The sequence below is a fragment of the Desmodus rotundus genome, chromosome 11 (genome assembly GCF_022682495.2).
Source record: "Desmodus rotundus isolate HL8 chromosome 11, HLdesRot8A.1, whole genome shotgun sequence".
Classification (NCBI taxonomy): Eukaryota; Metazoa; Chordata; class Mammalia; order Chiroptera; family Phyllostomidae; genus Desmodus; species Desmodus rotundus.
The window spans coordinates 63,696,005-63,722,038 of record NC_071397.1 but is presented as its reverse complement, the minus strand read 5'-3'; the positions used below and the strand labels follow the sequence as shown (position 1 = coordinate 63,722,038).

Genomic DNA, 26,034 nt, shown 5'->3' with positions numbered 1-26,034 from the left:
ACTTCCCTGCACCGTAATTTCCTCACCTGTAAAATGAGGTTAGTAAAACCTACTGTGCAGGGCTGCTTTGGAAATTTTTATTGTATTTTAATTGTGGTGAAATACACATAGCATAAAATTTATCATTTTAACCATTTTAAGTGTACGGTTCAATGGCATCAAGTATATTCACATTTGTGCAACTGTCCCCAGCATCCACCTCCAGAATTCTTTTCATCTCGCAAAAGAGAAACTCTACACCCATGAAACAGCAGCCCCCGCTGCTTCCTCTCCTGGCCCCTGGCAACCACCATGCTAATTTCTGTCTCCATAAATGTGATTACTCTAGGTAGCTTATGTAAGTGGGATTATCCAGCAGTTGTTCTCTTATGATCAGCTTGTCTTCTTATGACTTACCATAATGTCCTCCAGGTCCACCCATGGGGTGGCACAGATAAGAATTTTCTTCCTTTTCAAGGCTGTATAATATTCCACTGTGTGGACATACCACTTTTGTTTAGCCATTTTTCATCCAACACTTGGTTGCTTCTCCCATATGCCTATTACAAATAATGCTGCTTGAACCTGGTATACAAACAGCTCTTCCAGACCCTGCTTTCAATTATTTTGGGTAGATACCCAGAAGTGAAGTTGCTGGGTAATATGGTAATTCTGTTTTTAATTTTTTGAGGATCCATCATACTGTTTTCTGTAGTGACTGCACAATTTTATGTTCCCACCAACATGCACAGAGTTTCAGTTTCTCTGTATCCTGTCCAACACTTGTTACTTTCTATTTTTTTGATAGTAGCCAACCCAATTTTTAAATGTAACCTAAATAAAGCTACCCATGTACATGTCCATCATCAAACAATTGAGTACATTTAACCAGAGAAGACTTGGAGAATAAGGTAAGATTATTTATTGCCTTGTCTGGTGTGGCTCAGTTGGTTGGGCGTTGTCCTACAAAGCAAAAGGTTGCTGGTTCGATTCCTGGTCAGGGCACATGCCTGGGTTTCAGGTTCACTCCCTGGTCAGGGCACGTACAAGAGGCAACTAACTGATATTTCTCTCTCACATCACTGTTTCTCTCCCTCTCTCCCTCCCTTCCCCTCTGTCTAAAAGTGAATAAATAAAATCTTTTTGAAATATATTATTTATCATAGATTTTTTTGAAGGGACCCAGGGACCCCCTCCCCACGTTTTCAGTGCCACACTGCTCCACAAAGGCCCTCCCTGTCTCCTCCACCTCCTCTGCAGGCACGTGCCATCTTCTCATCGTCCGTTTCCAAATGTTCCTCTGTCATCTGACCAGCCCTACTGTGTTCAGCCCCCATAAAAAGCAGAATCTGGGTCTCTCTCTGCTTTTTTTTTTCTCTTGAAAAATGCCTGTCTGGAATCCTGGCAAATAAATTTCTCCACTTGATTATAAAGATAATAAAAATCACTCGGCACATAGTAGATACTCAATAAATGGTAGATAATCTTATAGTACCCACCTCATAAAATGAGTAAATACACACAAAGTCCTTCGAACCCTGCTGGCACTTAATAAGCCCTCTCTGCAGGCTAGCTCCTACTCGTGTGGTGGTAGAATGGGAGCCCAGTGTGCGAGGACGTCATCATCTGTCAGCAAGACAAGCTGCCAACAACTTTGGGTCCAGCTGACCATGAGGGGAGTCACCTCAGAGCAGATAATCTTTGGCTTTTTTCAGAACTTCGGCTCCCCTTTAAGTATGCAAATGTAGGGTGAATAGACACCCATGGCCCTGGGAAAATGACATGGCAGGACCTTTTGTAGCTTGATGAAAGCTGCTGCTCCCAGGATCCCCTTGACAAGGGATGGGGGTCAGTAGATCTGTGCTGGCACGGAGGAACCTCTTGGAAGGGGAAAGATTGAGGGCCCTTTCCTTGTGAGAGTCTGTGTCACCGGGGCCTCTCTACGAGACTCATTAGGCCCTGGCTGATGTGCTGACAGAACAGGAAACAGTTCCAAGAGGGAGCTCGCTGAGAAGGAGGAAGCCCTGGACTGGTGGTGGCAGGGTCTGGGCCCGCAGGTGGGGGAGAAGGGTGGCGATGGACTCTTTCTGCCTGCGTCCGGTAGCCCCTCTGCACTGAAAGCAGCCCTCCAGGGCCGCAGAGAGCCCACCAGTGGGCTTGCCACTGGCCTAGTGGCACGTTGGTTGGCAGCTGCCTGCGTCGCCACAGTTGTAACTTCTGAAAGGGACGTGAGAACATGTTGGGAATGTTTCAGTTCACAGGCCTGGCACCCAGCACTGTCTGGAGTGACCAGAAAGGGCCGGACATGGGGAATCTGAGACTCTCCTGTTCCCACCTCTGCCCCAGCAGTGACTCCATGACAAGAAGTCACGGGGAGTTGACCAGAGCTTTTCTGAGGGCTGGCGACCCTTCGAACAAGGCCATTCAGGGCCATGACGGGAGGGAGTGTGCTCTTCCTTAGGATGTGTCGTAGTTTTACTCTGCCCTTCCAACACTTGCAATCATAGCATTTAAAAAACGGAAAATCAAGCCTTGCCCAAGGCTCTTCCTTCCCCACCCCCTTTCTATTCATAGAGTAGTGCTGTAGAATGGAAAGTTTCTGAGCATTACATCCAAATGATTTTGTTTCATTTTGTTTTCAGAGGTGGGGAGAACTGACCTTTATCTAGAATACTGAGCAAACTGTAGAAGCTGACCAACGAATCCTCCCCTGGCCCCCAGACTTCTAACTGCAGAGAGAAGGCTGACCCACATCCTCAACCTATTATTCGTTACTGCAGCCATCACCGTATAAACCTAGCACTGCCCCTTTATTGCCTACACCTCTTTTTTTCTCCCTCTTGAACATTGTCAAGAGTTAGGAGAAGAAAGCACGTTACCCGTGTTCCACCCAAACACGTAGCAAGGACAGATGGCAACAGGGCAGAGGGGGAAGGGGAAGTAACCTTCACCTCAGCAGTGAGATAGTTTTGCAATCCACCCCAGACTGGCTGTGTGACCTTGGAGAAGTTACTCAATGTCTCTGAGCCTACAATTCCTCAAAGATAAAGTGGGAATGACAGTAAATACAGCTCACGGGACTATGTGGAGGATCCAATGCATTAACAGGTAATGTGTGGTAGGTACTCCTGTGATGGCAGCTACAAAGGGCTTATGTGTGAGCCTGAGAATGAGCTCCCAGTGGGGACTCCTGAAGGCCCAAAGGGTTCATTACCCAGACTCCCCAGCACTTCTTTTGTAATCATATTTCACTGTAACTGCCTGGAGCGTGTTCCAACAGAGGTTTCTCATGTTCAGAACGCCGTCTCTAAACAGCTTACATCCTCAGGCTGCTTTACAGTAGGGGGCCCGGCAAAGGCTTCTAGGTAGCAACCATCCACTCTTTCCCCAAGTGCGGCCTTCCTGCTTAGCACACGTAGAGACAGGAGGCAGGCGCAGCTAACGGCAACTAAAAACACTTCAGCACTTGGGATTGTTCCTAGAGGACCCTTAGGCCCCACAAATCTGGGAAAATGGTGGGGAAAATGGAAAAGCCCCTCTTCTTCTTCCTGATGGGTCACATTCCAAGGTAGGACTTGACAGAAGCATCTTCCAGGATTTTCCAAATCCATCTGAGGGCATCAGGCGAAATGAAAAATATTTTCACCCCACCCTTTCCCTCACTCTCCCTCTTGTTTCTGCTCCCCGCCATTCTTCTCATTCCCATTCTCATCTCCTAACACCAACAGCTCTTTCTAAGTATTGTGGTACCAAGCACTCCACAGAGAACGCTGTTTTACCCTAGCTGAAAAAAAGATTATTATAATATTTTGAGGCAGAAAGCTCGAGGCCAAGGTAACATTTACTATTTTTTAAAAAACCTTTGTTCTTTTTAATGAATAAAGTGCTATATGTTTGTTGTGGGGGAACATGTGTGTAGAGCATAAAAGCCCTCCATTCTCATTCAGTCCCTCTAATCCCATTCCCTGGGGGTGATGGCCACTGAACATGCATTCTTCCAGAAATTTCTGTCACTTTTGGCCACTTGTCAGATATAAAGGGATTGCCTACTATGTTCTGGGTGGTGTGCTAGGTAGTTGCTGGGACTAGTGGTGAACGAACAAATCTATCTACGTATATATGTGAATGTGTGTTTACTGTTACACAGGGTCGGTCTGGAAAAAGTCCAGCCATTGTTAATATAACGAGAATGGTTTGCATGACATCGATGTACCCTGGCAGCCAAGGACAGTGGGTTGGAAAGCATATGCATGAACAATGACGACTTCACTGCACTAGTCAGTGGGGGCGGTAGATGCTGTTGAGTGAGCATGTGTCCTGTGTAGACGTCACATTCAAAATGACTAGGCAAGTAGAGCAACAAATCTGTATCAAATTTTGCATTAAGTTTGAACATTCATCTGCAGAAACTATTTGGATGATTCAGAAGGCTGCAGCTACAGGCAACTGGTGATTGGCAGCTTCGTCACGACAGCGTGCCTGCTCATGCGTCACAGCTCGTGCAGTTTTTTGACAAAACTGAAAATCACCCAGGTGACTCACCCCGCCACAGCCCAGATTTGGCACCCTGCGACTTCTGGCTTTTCCCACAACTAAAATTACCTTTGAAAGGGAAGAGATTTCAGACCATGGATGAGATTCAGGAAAATACAATGGGGCAGCTAATGGCGAGTGGGAGAACTGTGTGAGATCCCAAGATGCTCACTTTGGAGGGGACTGAGGCATCATTGTCCTATGTACAATGTTTCTTGTATCTTGTACCTTGTTCAATAAATGTCTCTATTTTTCATAGTACATGGCTGGAGACTTTCTGGACAGACCTCACCTATATTGGCAAAAATGAGATCATGTTTTTCACTAAATAATATTCACTTTCCCATGATGATAGTTTGTATCAAGAAATATATACATAAATAAATGTTTATTATTTTTAACAACTGCGTAATATTCCATTGTAAGGATATATCAAAACATAGATGACCTGAATATGCTATTTAAAAATAAGCAGCATTCCCTCTGCTTGCAGAATGCAGAGCAACCTGCTTCACATGGCTTGCTGGAGCAGAGCCCTGCGGCCTGGCTGGGGGTGCCCTGGGGTCTGTCCCCTGCACAAGGGTGGGGAGACAGCCAGCACTAGGAGTACAGTGTGCCTGCTCAGGACCCAGATGTGGTACCCAGCTGGCCAGTGTCACAACTGAGCTCGCACGAGATCCCTCTGACTCCAGAGCTCCGGCCACCACAGCCTCCATCACACTCCGCTGCCCCCTCATCCTGAGTCCGGCATCTCCTTCAGCAAAGAACTCTGTGGGCTACTGATTATACCAGGAAAGGGAGGGGAAAATAAGCTTGAGGTCATGAAAAGTGCACAAGCATGTATATGTGTGTTTTATGTCTCTTGTTTTGTTTTTTTAAATTGATGGGTTTGAGAGAGGGAGAGAAACATCGGTTTGTTGTTCCACTCATTGATGCACACATTGGTTGATTCTTGCATGTGCTCTGGCTGGGGATCAAACTCACAACCTCGGCGTATCAGGACTACACTCTGACCACCTGAGCTACCCGGCCAGGGCTGTTTTCTTACAAGTAGTCACTTTTTCATGTCTGTCAATGGGGCAGAGTATGTGTGTGTTTGCATGCGTGTGTGCATGTGTATACATGTACATGTGTCTGCTCACAAAGGGATACATTAAGGGCAGCAAATGATGATGTTTTAAAAGCAGTTAAAAATATTAAGAAGCTCTTGCTTTATACTCCTCCCCGCTCTATGTTCCCAATCTCCTTGGAACTGCTAATGAATAACCGATTTTAACACCCAAGTGTAATGCCCTCCCCTTGCACCTCCCAGGCTGGGGTGCTGCCGTAACACTGCAGTCCAGGGCTCCCGGGACGTTCCCCAGCAAATACTCAGCTGTGTGATGAAAACAAAAATGCAGCCTAATTGGTCAGTGGCCTTTTCTAGTGAATGAAGGAGGTTTCTGTTTTAAGAAATAAAGTGACTTCTCAGCTGTTGATTCACTGCCCACAGGGATATTTTAGAGCTGAGGCTTCCTAGCCTCGGTAGAAATTTGCATACAACTTCCACTTCCTGCTTCAGAGCCTGTTCTACTGCTTACCTGGGCCTGGAGAGGGTGGAGGGCGGCGGGAGCGACCCAAGGTAGAGTGTCAGGGGAAGGAGAGAGTACGACTACCCTGTGGCCAAGGTCTGCCCGCCGTGGTGTGAAGGTAAGTTGTTCAGACTTGTTGCCTCCCGAGCCTTACTTCTGAACGACTGACCCATTTTCAGAACAAGCTGTTTTTCTCTTTTACTGAAATCTTCTGCCTTACTTTCCTCCACCCCCCTCTCCCCACTTCTAACTTGTTCTTGTAGAGACCAGCTTGGGCTGAGAAAATGACAGTGAAGTTTCTGCCTCGAGAAAGAGAAAGTGTTGATGGTTTAGTATTTCAGACAGACTAGTGGAGATTAACTCTTTGGGGAGCAGAGGCGCCCACACCAGAACGGGACGGTTCAGTGCTGCCTGAGAACCATTTGTTTGAGGACTTAGCGTCCCCACAAGTTTGGATGAAGAATTCAAGCCCCACTTCCCCAAGGAAGGAGCCGGGGCTGGCAAAGATTGAGTAATTGGCTTCCAGCCCCAGAATTCGTCAGTAGCAGAGGTGGAAGGCGAACTCCCAAGTTTTCTTGATCCCTGTTTCATGCAGGGAAAAAATTAACACTACATTCTTGGGCCAGAAATTCAGCTCAGCGCCGTGCTGGCTCTGGGCTGCCACCTCAGCCCTTCCCTCCCACAACCCAGACATTTGCTGGCACTGGACAGAGCCTTTAGGGAAAATGAGGGGGAAATGCTACTCCTTTATCTTAAAAGGTCATCACGCTTCATGTATCTTTTAAGTTCAAGATGATCTCTTAGAATAGGGGGATGTTTTTAAATGAGGAGAAAAAAGGAGACCGAATACTTTTCAAAAGAGGACAAGACGCTTGGTTTCAGGTCCCCACTCCACCTCTCGCTGGCGCTGAGACTTCGGCAGTTCACTTCGGTTTCCCTAGGCCTGGATTTCTTCATCGATAAAGTGTGGGGGGGAGGGGGCTGGTGGCGAGCTAACACGAGGCTGTCTGAATTCCTTTCTAATGAAATAAGGCTAGGGTAATGCGAGTCCCAGAGGGGAGCCGTGACGGGTGGTCTTAGAAGACTTGTTTTGTTTACTGATTTTTCAAGTATATTAATTTTACCTCCTGCTGCTAGATGGTTAGTCCCTGGAGGAAAAGGCTGTTGTTTCTTAATCCTTTTCAACCCACTGGCCCCCCAGTATACTGTCAAACACCTCGTAGGTGCCCAGGACCCTTTTCCCATAGGCTGCCCTGATTTCTGTCTCACTCATCTGCTCTCAAGGCTAAAGGTAAACTAGTAGTGGAGCACGAGGCTGGGGAGAGCTGGGCAGTCACGTGGCTCTGCGGGAGGGCTGCCTGGAATTTAGGCAGGATTCCTGACCCCAGCTGAATAGGAGAAAACGGGGCTTTCTTGAATTAGTTCATGTCCCGTTTGGGTTACGCAGGAAGCACTGTCCTGCTCATTTGCCCAGAGTCAAGGCAGGCCGGAGAACTGGCTGGCGAGTCTTGGCTCCAGAAGACTGCATTGCGGACTTCGCTGGAGCTGGAAACCACTCCCGGGCTAGACTGATCACTATGTGGGGGGCCTTTCATGGGAGCGTAAAGGAGGCTGGGAGGCACATCCTGATACCATGTAAGGGTGGTGACTAGGACTGGACACATTGTTCAATGGCAGACACACAGAATCCTTAACCTTTTCCAAACCACTGTTTTGTGTTTTTGTCATTATTGTTTCTTTTGGGCAATTACTCTCTGTTGGTTCAGTTCAAACAGGCCCTGGCTAACTGGGATGGGCTGACTCAGGGCCCTTGGTATTGCTAAACTGTTTCTGTGGAATATCAAGGCCTGGTGTGGTCCTCATCATGTTTTTAGATGACTCTCCCTAGGCCCCTGGGATGAGGGTCAGGAATTTCGAGATGTTTCACTTATGATGGGTTACTGATTTTATTTTCAAATGTCGATGCACCATTATCTGAAATCAGGCTAACTGTTGTTTGGCTGCCAGCCTAGTTTTGATCCAGAAAGACCACCCACAGTCATTCTGAATCTGGTGCTGCAGCTCCAAGTCATTCCACGATGGAACGCGATGAGCTAGACACCGCGGTAACAGCTCTGCTCATTGTGTGGGGCAGGCTGACGAGAAGTGAAGTCTGGGCAGGGAACCAACATGTCGGGGAGGCTCACTTCTGGAGGGTGCAAAGGCAGAAAATGTCTGGGCCTGCTTCCGTCAGGATGAAGGAGTTAGTGACTTTAAAATGCCCCAAAAATAAAAGGAAGAGAAGAAGGCATATTTTCAGGCATATATTCTTTAACAGACACTCAGAAAGGTAGATCATGTGGGTAGTTTGTCTAAATCTGTGTTTTTTACACACCTAGGAATCGAAATCTCAGGAACACCCTGAATTCAAATCATTTTTCTGCTGCGGGCAATTTGAGATTAGTCTTTAAAAACATCTATCAGTGGAAGGCCACTGATGCAGGACGGAACACAGAGAAGGCACATCGCACTTTAAATTCCTCTCAGATCCTGCGAAATGACCCCTAATGTTTGATCACATTTCCCTAACAAAACAATCCTGCCTTCCTTTGGTGTGGAAGCCTCCCAGGGCTGGAATCAAGAAGCCCTCCCCCGGGCTTCTCTCCTGTCTTCCCAGAGCATTGTCACCAAGATATTTTTAGTTCCTGAGACCCGGGCTGTCCTTTCTCCCTCCGACATTCTTTGCGTCTCTGGCCCAGCAGACCTCCTCCACTGCCACATGTTGTTCCATGTGCGACCGCTCAGCTCGAGCCGTGCCTGTGTGTGTGCGAGTGCACGCACGCAGATGTGTGCACACACCTTCCTGGAGACAGGAAGTTGTACACTGGCCAGGGGAGAGGGTGGGCTTTTATCCCCCTTGTGACCCTAAGTTCTGTGCTAGCTTGTCTTGGTTCCCTGATAAGGCAGCTGAAATCAAGCTATTTGGGACTGATGAGCCCCCCAGCCTGTGTGTCCCCCTTCCTTCCACCCCACAGACCTAGGCTGGTTGGGCTCTTGGCATCTCCCTCAGTGATGAGGGAAACTTGGCTTTTTTCTGGCTCGTTGTCCCCAGTGTTTTTCCTGCTTCCCCTCCCAGGGTCACCAGGTCTCCCTCCATCCCTGAACTATCGTCTCCCTTTGTGATGCCTGCTAAGACCCTTCCTGGTTTACCAGCTTATCTGTAACACTCTTGCTTTTTACCTGGATTCATTCTTTCCCTTTCCTTCCAACTGCCCATACTCACAGATATGTAAAAATCACTATTTAAATGTTTCTCTCTTACGCCAATAAAGAGCAAATTTTAAAAAAGTTTTGCAAGCCCTGGCCAGTGTGGCTCAGTTGGTTGGAGCATCATCCCATAAACCGAATGGCCATGGGTTTGATTCCCAGTCAGGGCACCTGCTTAGGTTATAGGTTTGGTCCCTAGTCAGGGAATGTAGGAGAGGCAATCAACTTATGTTTCTCTTCACATCAATGTTTCTATCCCTCTCTCTCTCTACCTACCTCCTCCTTCCTCTCTCACTAAAAGCAATGAAAAAAAAAACTTCCTTTAAGGCCTCTACACTTTCCTTGATTCTCATCTCTTCCATTCTCCTTCCTTCCTTTCCATCCCTTCTTCTTTCTCTCCTGATTTTTCCTTTCTGCCCATTCTTCTCCTTCTCTCTGGGTTCTGGACTGAATTAATCACTAATGTGTTTGTGGAGAAATCTTATCTGAATCAAGCAAGCAAACAAATAAACAACCCATGGGCTGTTTTGAGGTTGTTCTCTTAATGTTTATTACCAATGTCCAATTAGACGGTTCATCCCCATTAGTCTATCGCCTCCTTGTGTAATGGCCCAGAGGACTTCAAGAGCGGCCTTCTTCAAATCAGGTCAGGTCACGCTATGCTTCCTTTAGCCTGACGTGAGTCATACTGTGCACGGTATGAACAAGGGCCAATACATGTTCCCTGGTCTCCAGGGCTCACCATTGCTTCCAGTCCTCTGGCAAACCAAATGGAAGAACTGCTCTGTCTGGGAAATTCTGCAAGTAAACTTGGAAGTAGATCTTCACTGGAATTTGACCCTGGGCCAAACAAGTTCACTCAAAACCAACTTCTATTAAGCAAAGCGATGTTGTGAAAGTTTGCATGCAATTGGGCACTAAGCAAAGAACATTAATGAGTTTAAAGATTTTTTTTAATCCATGACTTTCAGACACATGAGAAAACTACTCCCTGTGGAATGAAGTAAGACCTCGAGTATCTGTCGCTGGAAGTGTCTGATCCAGTTTGGATCTGAGGATCTTCCTAGCTGTAAATTTATATATTTATTTATAAAGTTCACCTGAAAATATTCATGCTGCATGTCTAGGACTCTTCAACCCTATTACTGACCCAAAGAATGCTTGGGGAAAAAAATCCAAGCAGCTGGCTTTCAGCGGCAAGCCTTGATTGCTTGGAGCTGGTGATGTGGTTTATTAATTACTCAGGCTGCTCACTCCTGCCCTTCCCTGTTTCTTGCTCTGCTATTTGTCTTCTTCCAGGGACACAACACCTTCATTAAATCCCTTCCGTCCTTGCCTTGGAAGCGTCCCCTGGAAGCTATCCCCTCTCTAGATGCATCGCCATTTATCATCACCCTTTGTTTGTGCTCTGTCAACTAGTTTTCAATTTATTTTGAATTTGGTTTATGATTAAAATTTAATGAGATCCAATCAAGTGCCTTTCTCCAATCAGGATGCCTCTGCAGTCTCCTCCGTATCCTCTACCATCCCAGCGTGAAGGGAAGCGCCCGCAGGTTCCCAGCCTGGCAATTCTGCATGCAGCACAGGCGGCCTGTTTTCACACCTCCCCACCTTCAAGGTGAATGGTTCTAAAACACATTTGTTCCAGAAGCTTCTACAGGTTACTCCACTCCTCTCATCCCCTTTCTTCCCACCAAATTGCTGTGTGAGTGAAGGCTTCCGAACGAGATACAGAATGGTTAAGTGCACAGGCTCTGGTGCTGAACCGCTTGCATTTGAATCCCATCTATGCTACTCGCTGGCCATGTAGCCTTGGGAAATTTACTTAACCTCCCTGTGCCTCAGTTTCCCCATCTGTAAAATGGGACAGACAACAACTACCAAAGAGGGTGGCTGTGAGGAGGAAATAATTTAATATATGCAAAACACTTGGAATAGTATTTGGCACACAGTAAATATTCAATAAATATAAACAATTATTATTAACAAAGTGCAAGGTTTCTTAAGCATATCCATTTCATTAGGTTTACGTTTTGATTCAACAGCATAATCTATATCAGAGTCAGTAAATAAACTACAGCCCTCAGGCCAAAGCTGGCCCCGAGGTCTGTGCCATAGGAACGGTAAAGCGGGGCCAAGTGCACTGCCCATGGCCCAACTTGGTTTAAGGACCAAGAGGGGTGATATGTATCAAATATGTCAGAAATACACGTTAGTTTGAAAAGATACGATCTCCAAATATTAGGTTCATGTATTATTAGCATCCAGGTATAAAACCAGTGACCGTAGTCCAGAAAGAGTTCCAAAGCCCAATTGTTTGTTGTAAAAAGAATAACGAAATAGCCTCTTTACTTTTTGAGAGTTTGATATGGTCCAGGCCCTGCAGGCAGCACCGTGTTAACATCTCCTTTTGTCCTCACACACGCCTAAGGTGGGAGGGAGTGTTGTTATTTTCCCTGTTTTCCAGATGAGAAAAATGAGGCCCAGAGAAGTTATTTTTGCAAGGTCACATACCCAATCATTCAGCTGGCGGAGAAATAATTTAAACCGGGAGGTTTGAATCTGGAGCCTATGCCTTTAACTATTGCACATTTTCCCGCATCCTAGAAATATGTGTTGAGTCAGGGTAAGCCCATCTGGGAGACAACAGCCACAGTTAACTGTGAATGTACGCGATCTGTTTCCCACCAGGCCAAATGGGGTCTCATGGACGGTCAGAAAGGGGGGTGGGGATGAGGGGGGCAAAGGAGCTTTTTAATGAACTCTGGGATCCGTAAGTAGTGTTGTGAGGAGTCATAGACCCTGTTCCAAGACATGAATAAATTAAGTCAGGGTGTGCTGAGGGAGCAAAAGGGTGCTGGCAACAGACATGAGCAAAGACTTGGAGGCACCTCAGGGGGGTGACTGAGAAAGGGAGAGAGAGGGAGGGAAAGAGAAAGAATGGGAAATTCTGTGAATGGGACACCAGGGAGCCTTGTCACATGGGATGTCAAATCTGCTGCCACTAGTATAAGATCTTATCTGCAAAACCAGGCTACCCTGGGGTAGAGTCGAGGAGTAAGAGAAAGGTCTCAGGCCCGAGGAGGCAAAAAGGAAGCCAAAGAGACAGATTTGGGCAGGGAAAACTTATAGGAGGATTTGAAGAAAGGTGGGCTCGGAATCCAAGAGCAGGAATCATAGCTCATAACTCAAAGGGCAGTGAGACCCCCGAGAATGAAAATTACTGTCTCTGGAGTCAGCTCAGAGTGAGTCAGAACCAGACTAGTTTCAGCCTAGCTGTGTGTTCATGGGACAAGCCTGTATTCCTAGCTTGTACCCACCCCGCTCCCCCCAAGGGAAATGTTCTCACTCCCTGCGGATTGGTCTTTTATAGTTTAAGGGACGTGTTTATGCTCCTGGGTGGTCTCAGCAGTGCCACATTCACATCGGTTCTTAATCTTCGTGAACATCAGAATCACTAGTGGAGCTTTCCCTTTTTCTTTTTTTTTCCCCTTAAATCTTTTAAGTAGATATACAGCCAATTGGCACAAAATTTAAAAGGTATAAAACGCTCTGAAAAGCAAGTCTCCCTCTCGCCCCTGTTCCCAGGCGCCCAGTTCCCTTTTCGGAGGCAGCCGCTGCTCTGGAAGTCCGACGGCGCGGTGCGCGCAGACACAGCCTGGGACTGGACCCAGGGCAGCGTGCTCTGCCGCACGCTCCGCTCTCTCCTGTTCTTAACTTCACAGTAACTCTTGGAGACAGTTCCACATGAGTTCACACAGCACTTCCTCCGTCTTTTTAAAAGGCACAGGGTATTCACCGCACAACGGGACGACAGTTTTTTAAAAATCAGACCCGTTTTGGACACGTGGCTTGTTCCTAGTCTTTGCTGTTATAAACAGTGCCGGTCACACGTCTCCGTGGCCTCTTCTTTTCACGTGGTGCACGTGCACCGCTGTAGAGGAGACTCTTAGAAGTGGAATTACTAGGTCAAAGGGCATCAGCTTTTCAAATAATTTCTGCCTAATTGTGCAGATTACACTCCCCTCGGGAAAGTATGAAAGAACCTGTTTACCGGTGGGTGGCAAGCAAACAAAAATAAACAGAAGTCTGGGCGTCTGTACTGTGGGCCGCAGAAAGAGATTCTGAGCCAGAAACCCCCTGGGGTTCCCTCCGCCTCCAGCCTCTGCGCTTCCCCCAGGGACCTGCCGCAGTGAGGCAAACGTGGCCTCAGGTCGACAGGCCTCGGAGCTGGGAGCTCAGCATTCATGCTGAAGGGCCTGTGGGGCTGTGCGGGCACCGGGGCTCGCAGGGGCCTGACTGGCAGGTCTCCCTTCCCTCTCGGGGGTCAGAGCCTTCTCTAGGTCATAGCTAGAAAACAGGGTTTTCCGCTTTAACCCAGGTTCCCCTTGTTAGGGACTGGAGCAAGGCCGTGCCAGGCTTACAACCATGTCATCATGTGGAGAACCCTGGAATAAAATAGGGGGCACGGAAATGGTTAGAAGTGGTGAGACACTGAGTGATTTTTTTTAATGTGTAGTATTTTTACAATATTGACATTAAAGACCAAAAAATAAAACTGCCAAGAACTAGAACCACAGCTCAACCCATTAATCTGCCATTGTCCTCTGATGTGGCATTTTTGTGGAACTGTTCTTGGACACCCTCAGGAGGGCCTAAGGCTGGGAGGGGCCCATGTGGTAGGTGTGTGTGCCCCTCCCTCCTGAAGTTCTGGGCCAGGCTCTGAGGACACATGAACACACCAGCTGCCTTGCTGTCCGTCACATGTTCCTGTCACACTGGGTGGTAGAATCACCTTTATTCTGCAAGTAGGGTTGGGATCCACTCCGACCATGGGTGGGACCTCTTAGGCATGGGCCAGGCCCACCTTGGGACCTGACACTGACTAGACACTTCTAAATATTCGAGAGGAGGAAAGCGAAGAAGGAAGTGCACCCATATGGCATAATCTGAAGGACTCTGAGGACTTGGTCCACCAAAAACTTCCTGCTACCTCTCATGGATCCTGACATCCTCCCCGTCGGCGATCCTGCCAGCCGCACGAATCTGTCGGCTCTCCAATACAGGCATCACCCATTGATTCATTCAACAAATATTTACTGAGCTCCTACTATGTGCCAGGTATAGCTCTAGGTGCTGAGAGTATAGCTGTGAATAGAGTAGTCAAAAATCACACTCTCGTGAACTTTAAATTCCAGGGGGCGGAGGGGGGGGGAAGAGAGATGGCAATAAACAAAGAATGTAGTAGATGTTTGTATTTACAACATACATTTCATAATATGTAAGATGCTGATAACTGCTAGAGAGGACAGTAAAGCAGGGTTGAGAGGGAACGAGAAGGGCGTGTAAAAACTTTGGAAAGGGTAACCAGGGAGACCTAACTGAGAAAATGACAGCTGAGTAAAGACCTGAAGGAGAAAGCAAGCGAGCCATGCACTCTGCGGGGGAAGAATGTTCTGAGAAGTAGACATAGAGAGTGCGAAGGCGCTGAGGTAGGGCCTTTGATTTCCTGTATTAGTTTTCTCTCTCCATCTGGATCACAGGCAACTGGAAGGTAGGGGTATGTTTCCTATGTCTTTAGAAATAATTTTGATTGCCTTTTGCTGTATACCCATTTGTCCTTGAGTTTTGCATCACTTGTAGGTATTATATACGGTAAACAAATTTTGGTTAAGCTTACACCTAAAGAGGACACACAGCATTGAGCTGGATACATAGCAGGATTCAATAATTATTTGTGTTTAACTATTTGATAGCAACATGTTTAAAACATCAGGGTCCTTTTTTTTTTTTTTTTTTTTTTTTTTAAGGATTACTAATCCCATAGCTTCCCCGAGAGGCTGCACATTGCTGTGCCAGGTTTATTTACTACCGTCCCAGGGACCAGTTTTCACTGTAGAATTCCTACCACAGGATGGGCCTCATATTTCTAGTTATGTAATGTGACCACACTTGTCACCTTTTTTGTTAGCTCCCTCCAAACCCCTGAAGGCTCCTCATCCAGAAGAGGAGAATTTGCAACTTTTGTGGTTGTTTAGGGAAGCACTTCTATGGTATTCACATTTGAAAACCAAGGGAGAATGTAAACAGCGGGTGATGAAAGGGAATCGCTAGAAATAGTTGACAGAATTTAGTCCTTTCTAGTGGGCTCGCTTGTGCCCCCTCCCATCAGCTGTGAAGCCACAGATGCTAGCAGATTACAGGACACTCAGCCAGCCCTTCAGAAAATGCTTTGTTTCCTGACCAGCTGAAGAACATGTTGCAGGGCATATCCAATTTCATAGCTGTAGAAAATTGTAGTAATGAAAGGAAAACGATGGCGAGCATTGAAAAATCATAAATAGTTGGAATATTTGTGGTTTTGGCAGGTTCCTAATCAACTTAGGTGATGAGGTCTCTTTTCTGCAGAGCTGAGGGGAAGGACCTACACAGCCTGCAGAGCAGCCTGGGAAGGAGAGAAAAAGGAGACTGAGGCAGGGAGAGGGGGCCAGCGGGAGTGAGAAGCCGAAGTTTTCTGCTGTGCCAGAAAGCCGTACAAAGGTTGGGTGCAGCAGATGGGTAAGGTTGTTACTGAGTGTGGGCAAGAGAAGAGCGTTCGCATCCATTTGGCACACAGTGGAGAGGCAGATTCAGGCGTCTCTCTATAGGCAGTGAAGACAGAATTGGTGGGAAAGGGCTGGCCCCACTTCTGCTCTGAGGGGGAGCGTTTGAAAATGCATGCTGGTGCGTTGCCATTGGGTTAGATACAGGGCTTCGGAGAAGGTGAATTCATATTTTTCAAAACTTTTCTTAGAACAATAGTTGAGGTACATCATGATTTTAAGCAAAGTAAGCCCCCAGTAAATGTTTGTGGTTGAAATTCTACGTGGATCCAAAATATGAATATGAAAACCCACCCCCACGAGCACCACCCCTTTCTCTGCTTGGTATTTAAAGTACGCTCAGTGCAAGGCCTGCATGGAAGAAACCTCTGGGATTTTTTCCTTTGTCACGCCCTCATCCCCCCCCAGGACACCTGCTCCTGCTGGGGAGGGGAATGCAGACCTCAGTCGCTCCCACGCCTCCAGTCACTCCCAGCTGTCCTCCCTCCCCTAAGCCTAGGCATCCTGGGGCACCATCGCAGCAATCCGTACTGGGAGACCAGTTTCCTTTCTCATTTTGTTACGTTGATTAAGAATTCTATTTCCACAGGTAAAACCAGTGTTACCTGGGCTGTGGGCTAAAGGCTAGTTTAGCAAAGCTTGCTAGTTCAGCCGGTACATCACAGACCAGGTGCGCACAGCCATCTTCGTCTCAGGCACACTGCCAGAGGAAATTAAGTCCTCTAAGCAACCTGTAGTCATTCGGTGGACAATGTCACTGTGACCTTTTCTCAGTGCCTTTGAGTGCAGCATTTTTTCCTTTTTTGATTGGGCAATAGTCACACAGCAGAATTTTGAATGTTTAAAAGGTGAACACTCTCTCTCCCACATCTCCCCCCCCCCCCGCCCCCCCCACCCCCCGCTCAGTCCCATCCCCAGGGACAAGCAGTGTCCCACTGTCCTGTGTCTCCGCCGCACACGTTCCGCACGTCCGTAAGCACACACGAAGCAGCCCGCAACAGGAGTCAGTTCTCTTTCCTCCACAGTCCGCCTCTGGTCTCCGTCTGGCTTCCCTGTGCTGTTCACCGCACGGTCGTCCAGTCGTATTCTTTGAGTCGCTGTCCAGATACAAGTATCTTAATAAGCACGAGTGCCTTTGCCCGATGGATAAGTAAACAACGTTATGTGATTGGGGCTCCACAAGCACGTTGGTGTCACACTACTGTTAATTTAAACCATATCTTGAACGAGGTCCCTTAAGGTCATAAAGTAGGGACTCCAAAACATGATCTCCCTTCTAAGGCTGTGGCATGTTTCCTCTTCTTTCAGAAACTAGGATGAACCGAAGCATTCCCGTGGAGGTTGATGAGTCAGAACCATACCCAAGTCAGTTACTGAAACCAATCCAAGAATACTCCCTGGAGGAGGAGTCAGAACCACCTGCCCCAAATATAAGGAACATGGCACCCAACAGCTTGTCCACACCCCAAACCCCTGACTGTTCCTCAGGAGACTTTTCTCAGGTTCACCCACACCTAAAACTTTCAAATTGCCGGCGGCCTGTGTCCCAGCAGATCACCTGCCTGCGCACTAAAGTCCTGGCGGAGGGTGAAGACAGCTTCTGGAGGAGACATCCGGACCCAGGCAAAGATCTGTCCTCAGACTCCTCTGCAGCCAGTGAGTCTGTGGTTGGAGCCCTCCCGCCAGAGCATCAGTTTTTATTTATGGAAAAACGTAATCAATGGCTGGGATCTCAGCTTTCAGCAGCTTCTCCTGACACTGGCCATGACTCACACAAATCAGACCAAAGTTTACCGAATGCCTTAGCAGACTCCTCAGGTCATAGCCAAGAGATGGTGCCACGGCCCCAGCTCCACAGGAACCGAGCAGCCCCAGATCTGCCAACGATAGACACGGGGTATGATTCCCAGCCCCAGGACGTCCTGGGCATCAGGCAGCTGGAAAGGCCCCTGCCCCTCACTTCTGCGTGTTACCCCCAGGACCTCCCCAGACCTCTCAGGTCTCGGGAGTATGATCCGTTTGAACCGCAGAGGTATCCAGCGTGTGCACAGATGCTGCCTCCCCACCCTTCCCCACATGCTCAGTGGAACTATCACTACCATTGTCCTGGAGGTCCCCATTACCAGGTGCCACGTAAGTGAGCCTTTCCTCTTTTGAACATTCTGGGCTGGGTAACTCGGTAAACAAGGTCAATGCCTCGTATCAGCACAGACAGGTCAGAATGCAGGGAGGGCATTTTGCTTCCCATAGGGCCTTCTGTGTGTGGTTGGATTTGTAAAGGGCTTTAGAAGAATGCTTTATCTGGGCCCAAAACCTGTCCCACTTGGAGCCTGCTTCTCTAGAAAGCTTTAAGGTCAAAGAAAGTTTCTTCTGTCTAGGTTAGTTTAACGGAAACCTGCCTAGAGACAGGAAGATGACCCAAAGGACTGCTAGAAAACTTGTTTGTTCTCTTCATGCTTGGGCATCTGGGTTCCTCCTTCTCTACAGGCTTCCTACCCATCTTAGATTTGGCAGAGAAAGGGGCCTTCAGTCAAAAAATCAGAATGTCACTGAGACTCTGGATTTGTACCATTGCCTGAGGATCACACTGCTCCTGTGATCCTGTTGCTTCAATCCCTCTGGAGACGGCAGCCATCCGCTGCTGCCCTCTCTGCTAGTCGCACCCCAGGACAGCAGCCCCCCGACTGGTCTGGCTGTTTCCCGCCCCAAGCGTTTGCCCATCCAGGGTGCTCTTCCCCTTATTGTGCATTTGACCCAGCCTACACCTCTTCTTTTTCTTAAACAGCTTTATTGAGATCTAATTTACATGCTGTAAGGTTTACCTTTTACCCATTTTAAGTGTACAATTCAATGAATTGTAGTATATTTACAGAGTTGCATAACCATCACCATGTATATCTTTTAAGACTTAATGTTCCCTCTGGAACACTCCCTAGATGAGTCCCTCCTTCCGGCTCCCTCTATCCTTGTTCTCTGCCTGTCAGGGCACCTAATGACCAGGATGTCCACTTGTCTTTCCAGAGCACAAGCTTTTGCACATTAGTAAAGATGTATTTTCAATCCACAATTCCCCAGCATGTAGCACAGTGACCACCATATACTAGACTCTCAGTAAATTATTTCTGAATGAATGAATGAATCAATAATGAGTATCAGTACATTAAGCATCTCTGAAAGTGATACAGTCTTAAATTGAAATAAAAGATTCATCATAATTCTTGGTAGTAAATCTCCACCGAGGCCACTGAAAAATAACAATAGGGCTTTACAGATCAAACACGGGGCTCTGAGATAGGATACTTTTCTTAGCAAGTAAACACTGTACCCAAAGCAATTTGAGTGGTACAAGAAGAGTCTTTCCAAAGGCCTGACACCTAGTTTTAAAATAAATTATAGGAAGAATTACAAGTGCTATATAAAGCACAATTTATGTATTGTGCATGTACATTTAGTATAAAGCTCCCTAAACTGAATGGAGCAATAAGTAATTAATAGTTTTTTTAAAGGAAGGAAATAGAGGAATTTAACTTAAAAGAAACAGGTAAGAGGGAGCATGATGTTCAGAGAAAGGCCAGGAGATGCGAAAACAGCAGGGCTTGAGGAGAAAGAGTCTCTGAGGCCTGAAAGGGAGACCCAGGGTGGTGGGTGCTGGGAAGCCAGCTGCTGGGAGTTGCGGCACCGCCGCCTGCTCCGTGTGCCCGGCCTAGCACGTGTGGTGGCCGGAGTTCCCTAAGTGAGAGAGACAAACCTTGACCTTGACAAGGTCAGGGTTGCCTTTATTTCTCAACGATTTCCAGGTTAAAAGGTAATACTTTGTGAGAACAATACCATAAACTACTTTTTTAAGACATTTATTATCTGCACTTAAAGATAATTTTTCTGATCATAACAGTAATATTTGTTCACACTCAGAACTGGAATATGCCCAAAAGTTCAGTTCGTATTTCCGTCACCCAAATATAATTCCCTATTGGGTTTTTGACGCATTTCTTTCTGTTTCCTTTTTCCTTGCTTATACATTTACTGTCAAATCAAACTAGTTTCCAAGGACATTCAGTGCACTTCTTCTAGCGTCATTTAAAAATGCTGCATAGTATTCCATCCGATGAAACTACTAAATTGTTTTATTCTCCATTGTTGGACATTTTAAATAGTTTCCAGTTTTTTATCCAATAAGCAATGATGTGACAGACATTCCGTACATAAGTTATCTGCATCTCTGATTAGTCCTTTAGATCAATGTGTAGATGGGTGAATAGTCAAGGGCTTAGTGATACTAAATCCCAAGCAGTTGCTTTTATCTCCAAACAGGAGAAAGCCTCATGGTGACAGACAAAGGAAGCTTTGACTCATTGGAATATGAGGGTCCCAGGAAGACCTTCCTATCTGAAAATATTTTTCCTGTTGAAGCCTAAAATGGCAGCATTAACAGTCGAGTGTTTGGAGGTAGGCCTCGCCCGCTCTGGGCAGGCTCTTTAAACTGCAAACACTCCTTCCTGCCTGGGGACGCTTTTAGCCTCCAGTACCTCCAGGCCTGGCTTCTTTCATTAGGTCCCTTCCCTTTGCTTTCTGTATTATTTCCTTCGGTTGAGGGGAGGGAGGAAGGGGATGCCTGGGATCCTGGGAGTGAGGAGAGGCGATGAAAGGCAGAGAGGAGAGAGACTTGGACAGGAAAAGGGAACAGTTCACAGAAAATATACAAATAGCCAATAAACATATGGAACCAAGCCTAACATTACTAAATTTAAGAAAAGTTTATATGTGCAAAATTTTAGAGATACTTGTTTCCTAATGAGGTGCACAAAAACTGAAAACCTTGAACGGCAGCCAGTGTTAGTGGGGTTTGGGAGAAAGGAGCACTCCCGTCTACTCTGAGCAGGAGGGGAGGTCAGCGGGACCCTCCCGGGGGCACTCTCACTATTTAGCGAAACTTAAACGTGCTTCGTCTTTGGCCCCGCAGCCTCACTCGTAGCAGTTCGTGCTACAGAAGCATTGAACAAGCATGTGACAATACATGACCAAGGGTGTTTATCAAAGCATTGTTGCACTAGAGTAAAAATAAAAAGTAAAATCCCTATCACTAAGGGGACAGATAAATAATCTGATTGGTTTATACAGTGGACGACTAAGCCCCTATTACAGAGTAAAATACACATTCTGACATAAAAAAAAGATTAAGTGGAAAATCATGCAGTGTTGATACGTGTGGTGTTTTAAAACTATAGATTAAAAACTATATGTTAAAAAATCCGGCCGCAATTGTTAGAAGTGGTCATGGGGGAGGCAGAAGTAAGAAGAGATGGGGGGATTTTCCTTCTAACTTTATGTACTTTTGTTAAATTTGTTACAGCAAACAGGTATTACTTTTATAATTGAAAAACAAGTAAAAGAAAGAAAAAAGAAGAGTAAGGGGAAATGAGAGTGTATAGGGTAGCTCACCCTAATTCACCCTAAGTGTGCCTTGCTCCTGGCTCCCGAGGGCATCTAATCACGGGAAGAGGGTTGGGGTTGGGTCCTTTTTGTCAAGGAAGCCCAGAGTTCATGGTTTTTCTCCAGAGCAATGCAAGCCCAGAATATGTCATGGGGCCCCAATAGCAAAGGCTTCGATGAAGTTGCTGTGAGGATTAAATGAGATGATGTATTAAAGATATAAGGAACATGGGTGGGTTTTAGTAAGCCCTCAGTAACTAGCAGCTCTTCATTATTGTTATTATGTAAATTAAAATCTGCAGCACAGCCCTGTAAAGTGCTCCTCGACTTCCAGCTTCTTTTTGCTGGTACAGATTTTAAGTATTCAAAGCATGTGTAGAATGCTTAGTTTCATGTCGGGGCTATAACAGCATTTAATTGCCAACAAAACCACTTCAAAAGAACCGTTCACCTAAGGGATGCTTGTGCAGTTGGAAACCATGGCTACGTGATTCTACTCGGCTTTAGAAGAGCATTACTTCCTCATCTGTTAATGAAAATATAAATAAATAATGATCACCATGCAAATGGCATATCTTCGCCTTTGCAAGTTAAAGCAAAAATGGTCACCGGTCTCCCCTTTCATGTGAAAAAAAAAAGTTTTCAAAGCAAGTGAAAAGGAAAAGTGGAAGTAAGCCTGTGTTTCCTTTTCCCCCAACCATTGCAGAAGGACGCCTGAGAATCCTTCTGGGAAAGGCCACTGGAACAGAGATCATGGCTGTGCAAGCAAAGGAAACCCATAATGCAAATAAATTAGGAAAAAAGGACATATTAAATCTAAAGAGCCCCTTATTTTTACTATGAAACTCCTGCTTTATCTACCAAGGAGACTGAATAAAGTAAAACTGTGGATACATACTTACTGTTGCTCATGTGGACCACCCCCCCGAAAATGATGATTTGTGTGCTAGAGTGCATGCACAATCAAAAGCAAGGAAAAGACAAACCAGGGGGAAGCAGTGTTGGAGAAAGGAGTTGCCCTTCAGAGCCCCAGCTGCCGGGAGTGAGCGAGTTCCTATAACAGTGTATGTTGGCCACTTTGTCTCCTAACTAAACTGCATTATATCATGATGTTTTTCGACAACTTGAAAATCAGATTTTATTTGCTCTCTCATAAACTCTTTTAATTCCATTCTTAATAAGGAAGAAAAATGTTGAATGTTTTGTCTAATGGAAAACCTCATTAGGATTTGGTTTACAAATTCCAAGTGGTAAAAACCCAGTAACATGAAGACCGTGTGTACCCAGGCCAAGAGGGTCATAAGACTGACAAATAACATACTGTTCTGGGCACCATTTATTATTCTAACATGTGTATTGTATCTTGTGATTAACACTGCCTCAGAATCGAGGAGTTACCATGCTAACAAGTCATTTGTATATCACACCACCCACCACCTCCTATTCTTCATCTCCCAGAGAATAAACTCTCTTGATGGGATTTTAGACACTGGGGACAAGTCAGTGGGGGAGGTTTTGGGGGGCAGCAATTCTTAAGTCTACCATGTAGGTGGCTGCTGACTCGCACGCCTCTCTTCACACACTAACGAGTGTGGGTTTGTGTTTCAAAACAGACACCCACGGACACACAGATTTTCTCTCTTTCTCTCTCCATTTATTTTGAGCTACTTAAGAGAACTGTATGCTATTTATCTGTGTTCACCGAGTGTCCAGCCATACAAATCCAATAATATTTGTTGAATGAAAATAAAGAAACCTGTTCCCTACATCCCAGGGAGAGGAGTGATCCCTAATCGTGAATAGAGTCTTTGTGATATCCAGCACTGAAAAGGCCATCTCTAACTGTCTTACGGGACAGGGGCAGAACAGAAGGAGGTCAATGGGATTTGGAAACAGAACTTTTCCATTCACTTATTAATTTGCTCAACAAATATTGGCCAAGTACTCTGCTAGGCACTGAGTATACATTGGTAACTGTAACACATGGTCTTTTCTTCTGCGGTGTACTGGGAGACAGATAAGTAGAAATCAGCAAACAAAACAAGTAGAAGTAATAACCAGGTGTTAGAACAGGCATTAATGGACAGGGTGGCCAGAGGAGGCTTTTTGGAGGAGGCCACATTTGAGCTGAAACCTGAAAGATGAGAGAGTCAAGGAAGCAGGAGCTTGCTAAGATACCCAAAGCGAGCCAGCAGAGCTGCAGCGGGGTGAGCAGGGAGAGACTTGATATGCTAAAGATGATGGATGCAAGGGACGGGGTAAGGAATTTGGATTTGATTCTAAGTTAAACTTCTTTAGGAAAACAGAACATTGAACTCTATAATCCTGAATAAAGAATTTAGAACGGTGCTTGGCATGTAGCAAGTACCCAATAAGTGTTAGTCATTATTATATATGTAGCACCCAACCAAACTAGTAAGACTCTGTCAAAATGGCACTTGCCATTGAAATGATCAAAAATTGAGCAATGAAAGATATTCATCTATCTGCTAAACATAGTTTTATTTAGCAACTTTTCTATACAACCAGCCAAATTCCAGACAAAACCAAATTCCACTTACAAAAAGGAAAGCTTATGTTTGATATATCCTCTGCTGTTCAATATTTCCTTTTTTATATGTACAAAGGGCAGCATAGAGGACTATAGTGTCAGTGCCTTAATTTAAAAATAGATGAGGTGGATCATTTCATCTGCTCATATAAACCTTAGGTTTAAGTTTTTACCACAAGTGGCCATTTCAGAAATGGAAGTTACAGCTAATCAAACACTTAGCCCACATGCCTTGGTGATTTTAATGATAAGATTTGTTGCTATGAGACAAAAACGTGTTGTGCGGGAAATAATCTGTTAGAAATCATATGACCTTGATTCAAAGACTTTTGATTAACAGCACTAACATTCGCTTTCTGGAAAAGAAACAAACCCTGTGATTAGAGCTTGGTAGTGCTTTTAAAGCAAACAAAACCTTATTAGCCACTTATTAATGGATATGGGAAGCCAAAATTGCTTCAAATATTAAAAACGTTCAAGGCCACTGGCAAAGTTTCTCTTCTGTTGCCTTGTCTTTGTTCTTCCTACTTCCTGAGGGAGGCACTGAAAAAAATGGACAGCAGATGAGAGTCATCTAGAAGACCCAAGACCTAGCAAGCAGGTTGTGCCATCCTAAATGGCTTCTGTGTGTATGTGTGTATGTGTGTGTGTGTGGAGTTGGCTTCTACGGAAGACTGTAACTCTTCAGTCCTCATTCATTCATTTATTGAGCATCCCCTGGAGACTGTGCTCGGAGACTGGATGACAAACATACAGTCTGCGCTTTCACAGAACTTAGATGCTAGAAGGGAAGGCGGACAAGAAGTTGATAAGTAAGAGTCATGCTTACTTGAACCAAACACATAAGTGCTGTGAAGAAAATAAAATGGAGCTGGGGGTGATGGGATAGGACAACTAAGTGAACACGTGATATCTGAGCTGAGCCCTGAATGACAAGAAGTTGATCTGTAAAGACATAAGGCAAAAATATTCTGGGCAGAGAGGATGGCAACTGAAGGTCCCAGAGGTGGGCACAAACTTGGGGCTTTCAAGGTGAAGAAAGATGGCCAGGGTAGTTGGGGCTCAGTGGGCATGCAAGAGCGTTGTAAGAGGTAAGAGACCAAGGACTGGGATCCAATCATGCAGTGTGGATTTTAAGGGCAATGGGATCTCTGGAGGGTTGTACCTATAGCTGGTCTTATAAATGTCCCACTCATGCTTGACCTAGCTAAAAGCAGGGCTGGCCCCGCCTGGTGACCTGATGGCAGTGGTGCTTTTTGCCCTTTTCTAGCTGGGAATAAGGAGCAGCGGTAGTGACTTGCCCTGTTGGCCCAAAACTTGCCATCTGGACCCTTGGGACATATCTGACCAACCTCAGGAAGGCTGTCAAAGCAAAACCTGCATAGTGTTTCTTGTCTTAGATCACAGGGGTCTCTGTTTCCCCATTTTGGAGATGCCCTCCAAGTCATGGTCTCCTTTACTTGGCTGGAATAGACCCAGGCAGATCCTTTTAGCCTCTTCCCCTTGCTTAAGCCCCTAATGTCATGGCCAGTCCTTAGCAATAGTAGGGGTACAGTCAGGGCCAGGAGACAACTTGGGCTGGAGGGCAATGGTCACTTTTGCCAGAGGAAGCATGACAGGAAGGACCTGGCTCGTGTCACAGGTCAAAGCAGACAACAGATTGAATCCAGGAAATCTAACCATGCTTGAGTGACTGGCTTGGGCACATTTCCAGAGTCACCCAGCCAAGTTTCCTGCATCCAGACAGTGGCGACCTCAAGGCAGCCACCCCAGTGAACACACACATTTTTTTGTCTTCTGTTCTGTATTTGAGGACATCATTCCCCTGAATGTTCCCCTGAAAACGTCAATGGCCCCTGACTACTTACCAAACTAAGAATACAATGATTAGCCACAGTCTCACCGTCTACATTCTGGTTCCAATCTACCTTGTCTGTTACTTTCTTGCTTGCTTGTAAGTTTTATTTCACTTTCCATCCCTGCATGTATCCTACCTACAGTGGGAAAGCTTGATTATTGCTTTTTATAACCAGAAAAAAAGATAAAGACCATATGTATTTTTGGAAAAACAAGGTTCTTTCTTGCCCTAACTGGCTAGGCCTCCTGGATCATCCAGCTTCAT

The 26,034-nt window shown here is 45.9% G+C and overlaps 1 protein-coding gene across 2 annotated transcripts in view; it reads left to right on the top strand.

Moving 5' to 3' along the window:
- Positions 1-5,961: 5,961 nt before the first annotated feature.
- TRAF3IP2 (TRAF3 interacting protein 2) overlaps positions 5,962-26,034 on the top strand; it is a 37,039-nt gene continuing 16,966 nt past the window's right edge. The window contains exons 1-2 of one of the 2 annotated variants that reach the window (XM_024551818.4): positions 5,962-6,201; positions 17,240-18,064. In XM_024551818.4, the coding sequence (XP_024407586.2) occupies positions 17,248-18,064 (817 nt within the window). In that variant the 5' untranslated portion in view covers positions 5,962-6,201; positions 17,240-17,247. Of the gene's footprint in view, positions 6,202-17,220; positions 18,065-26,034 lie in introns of those variants that run through there. The other variant, XM_024551817.3, reaches the window with a different exon arrangement.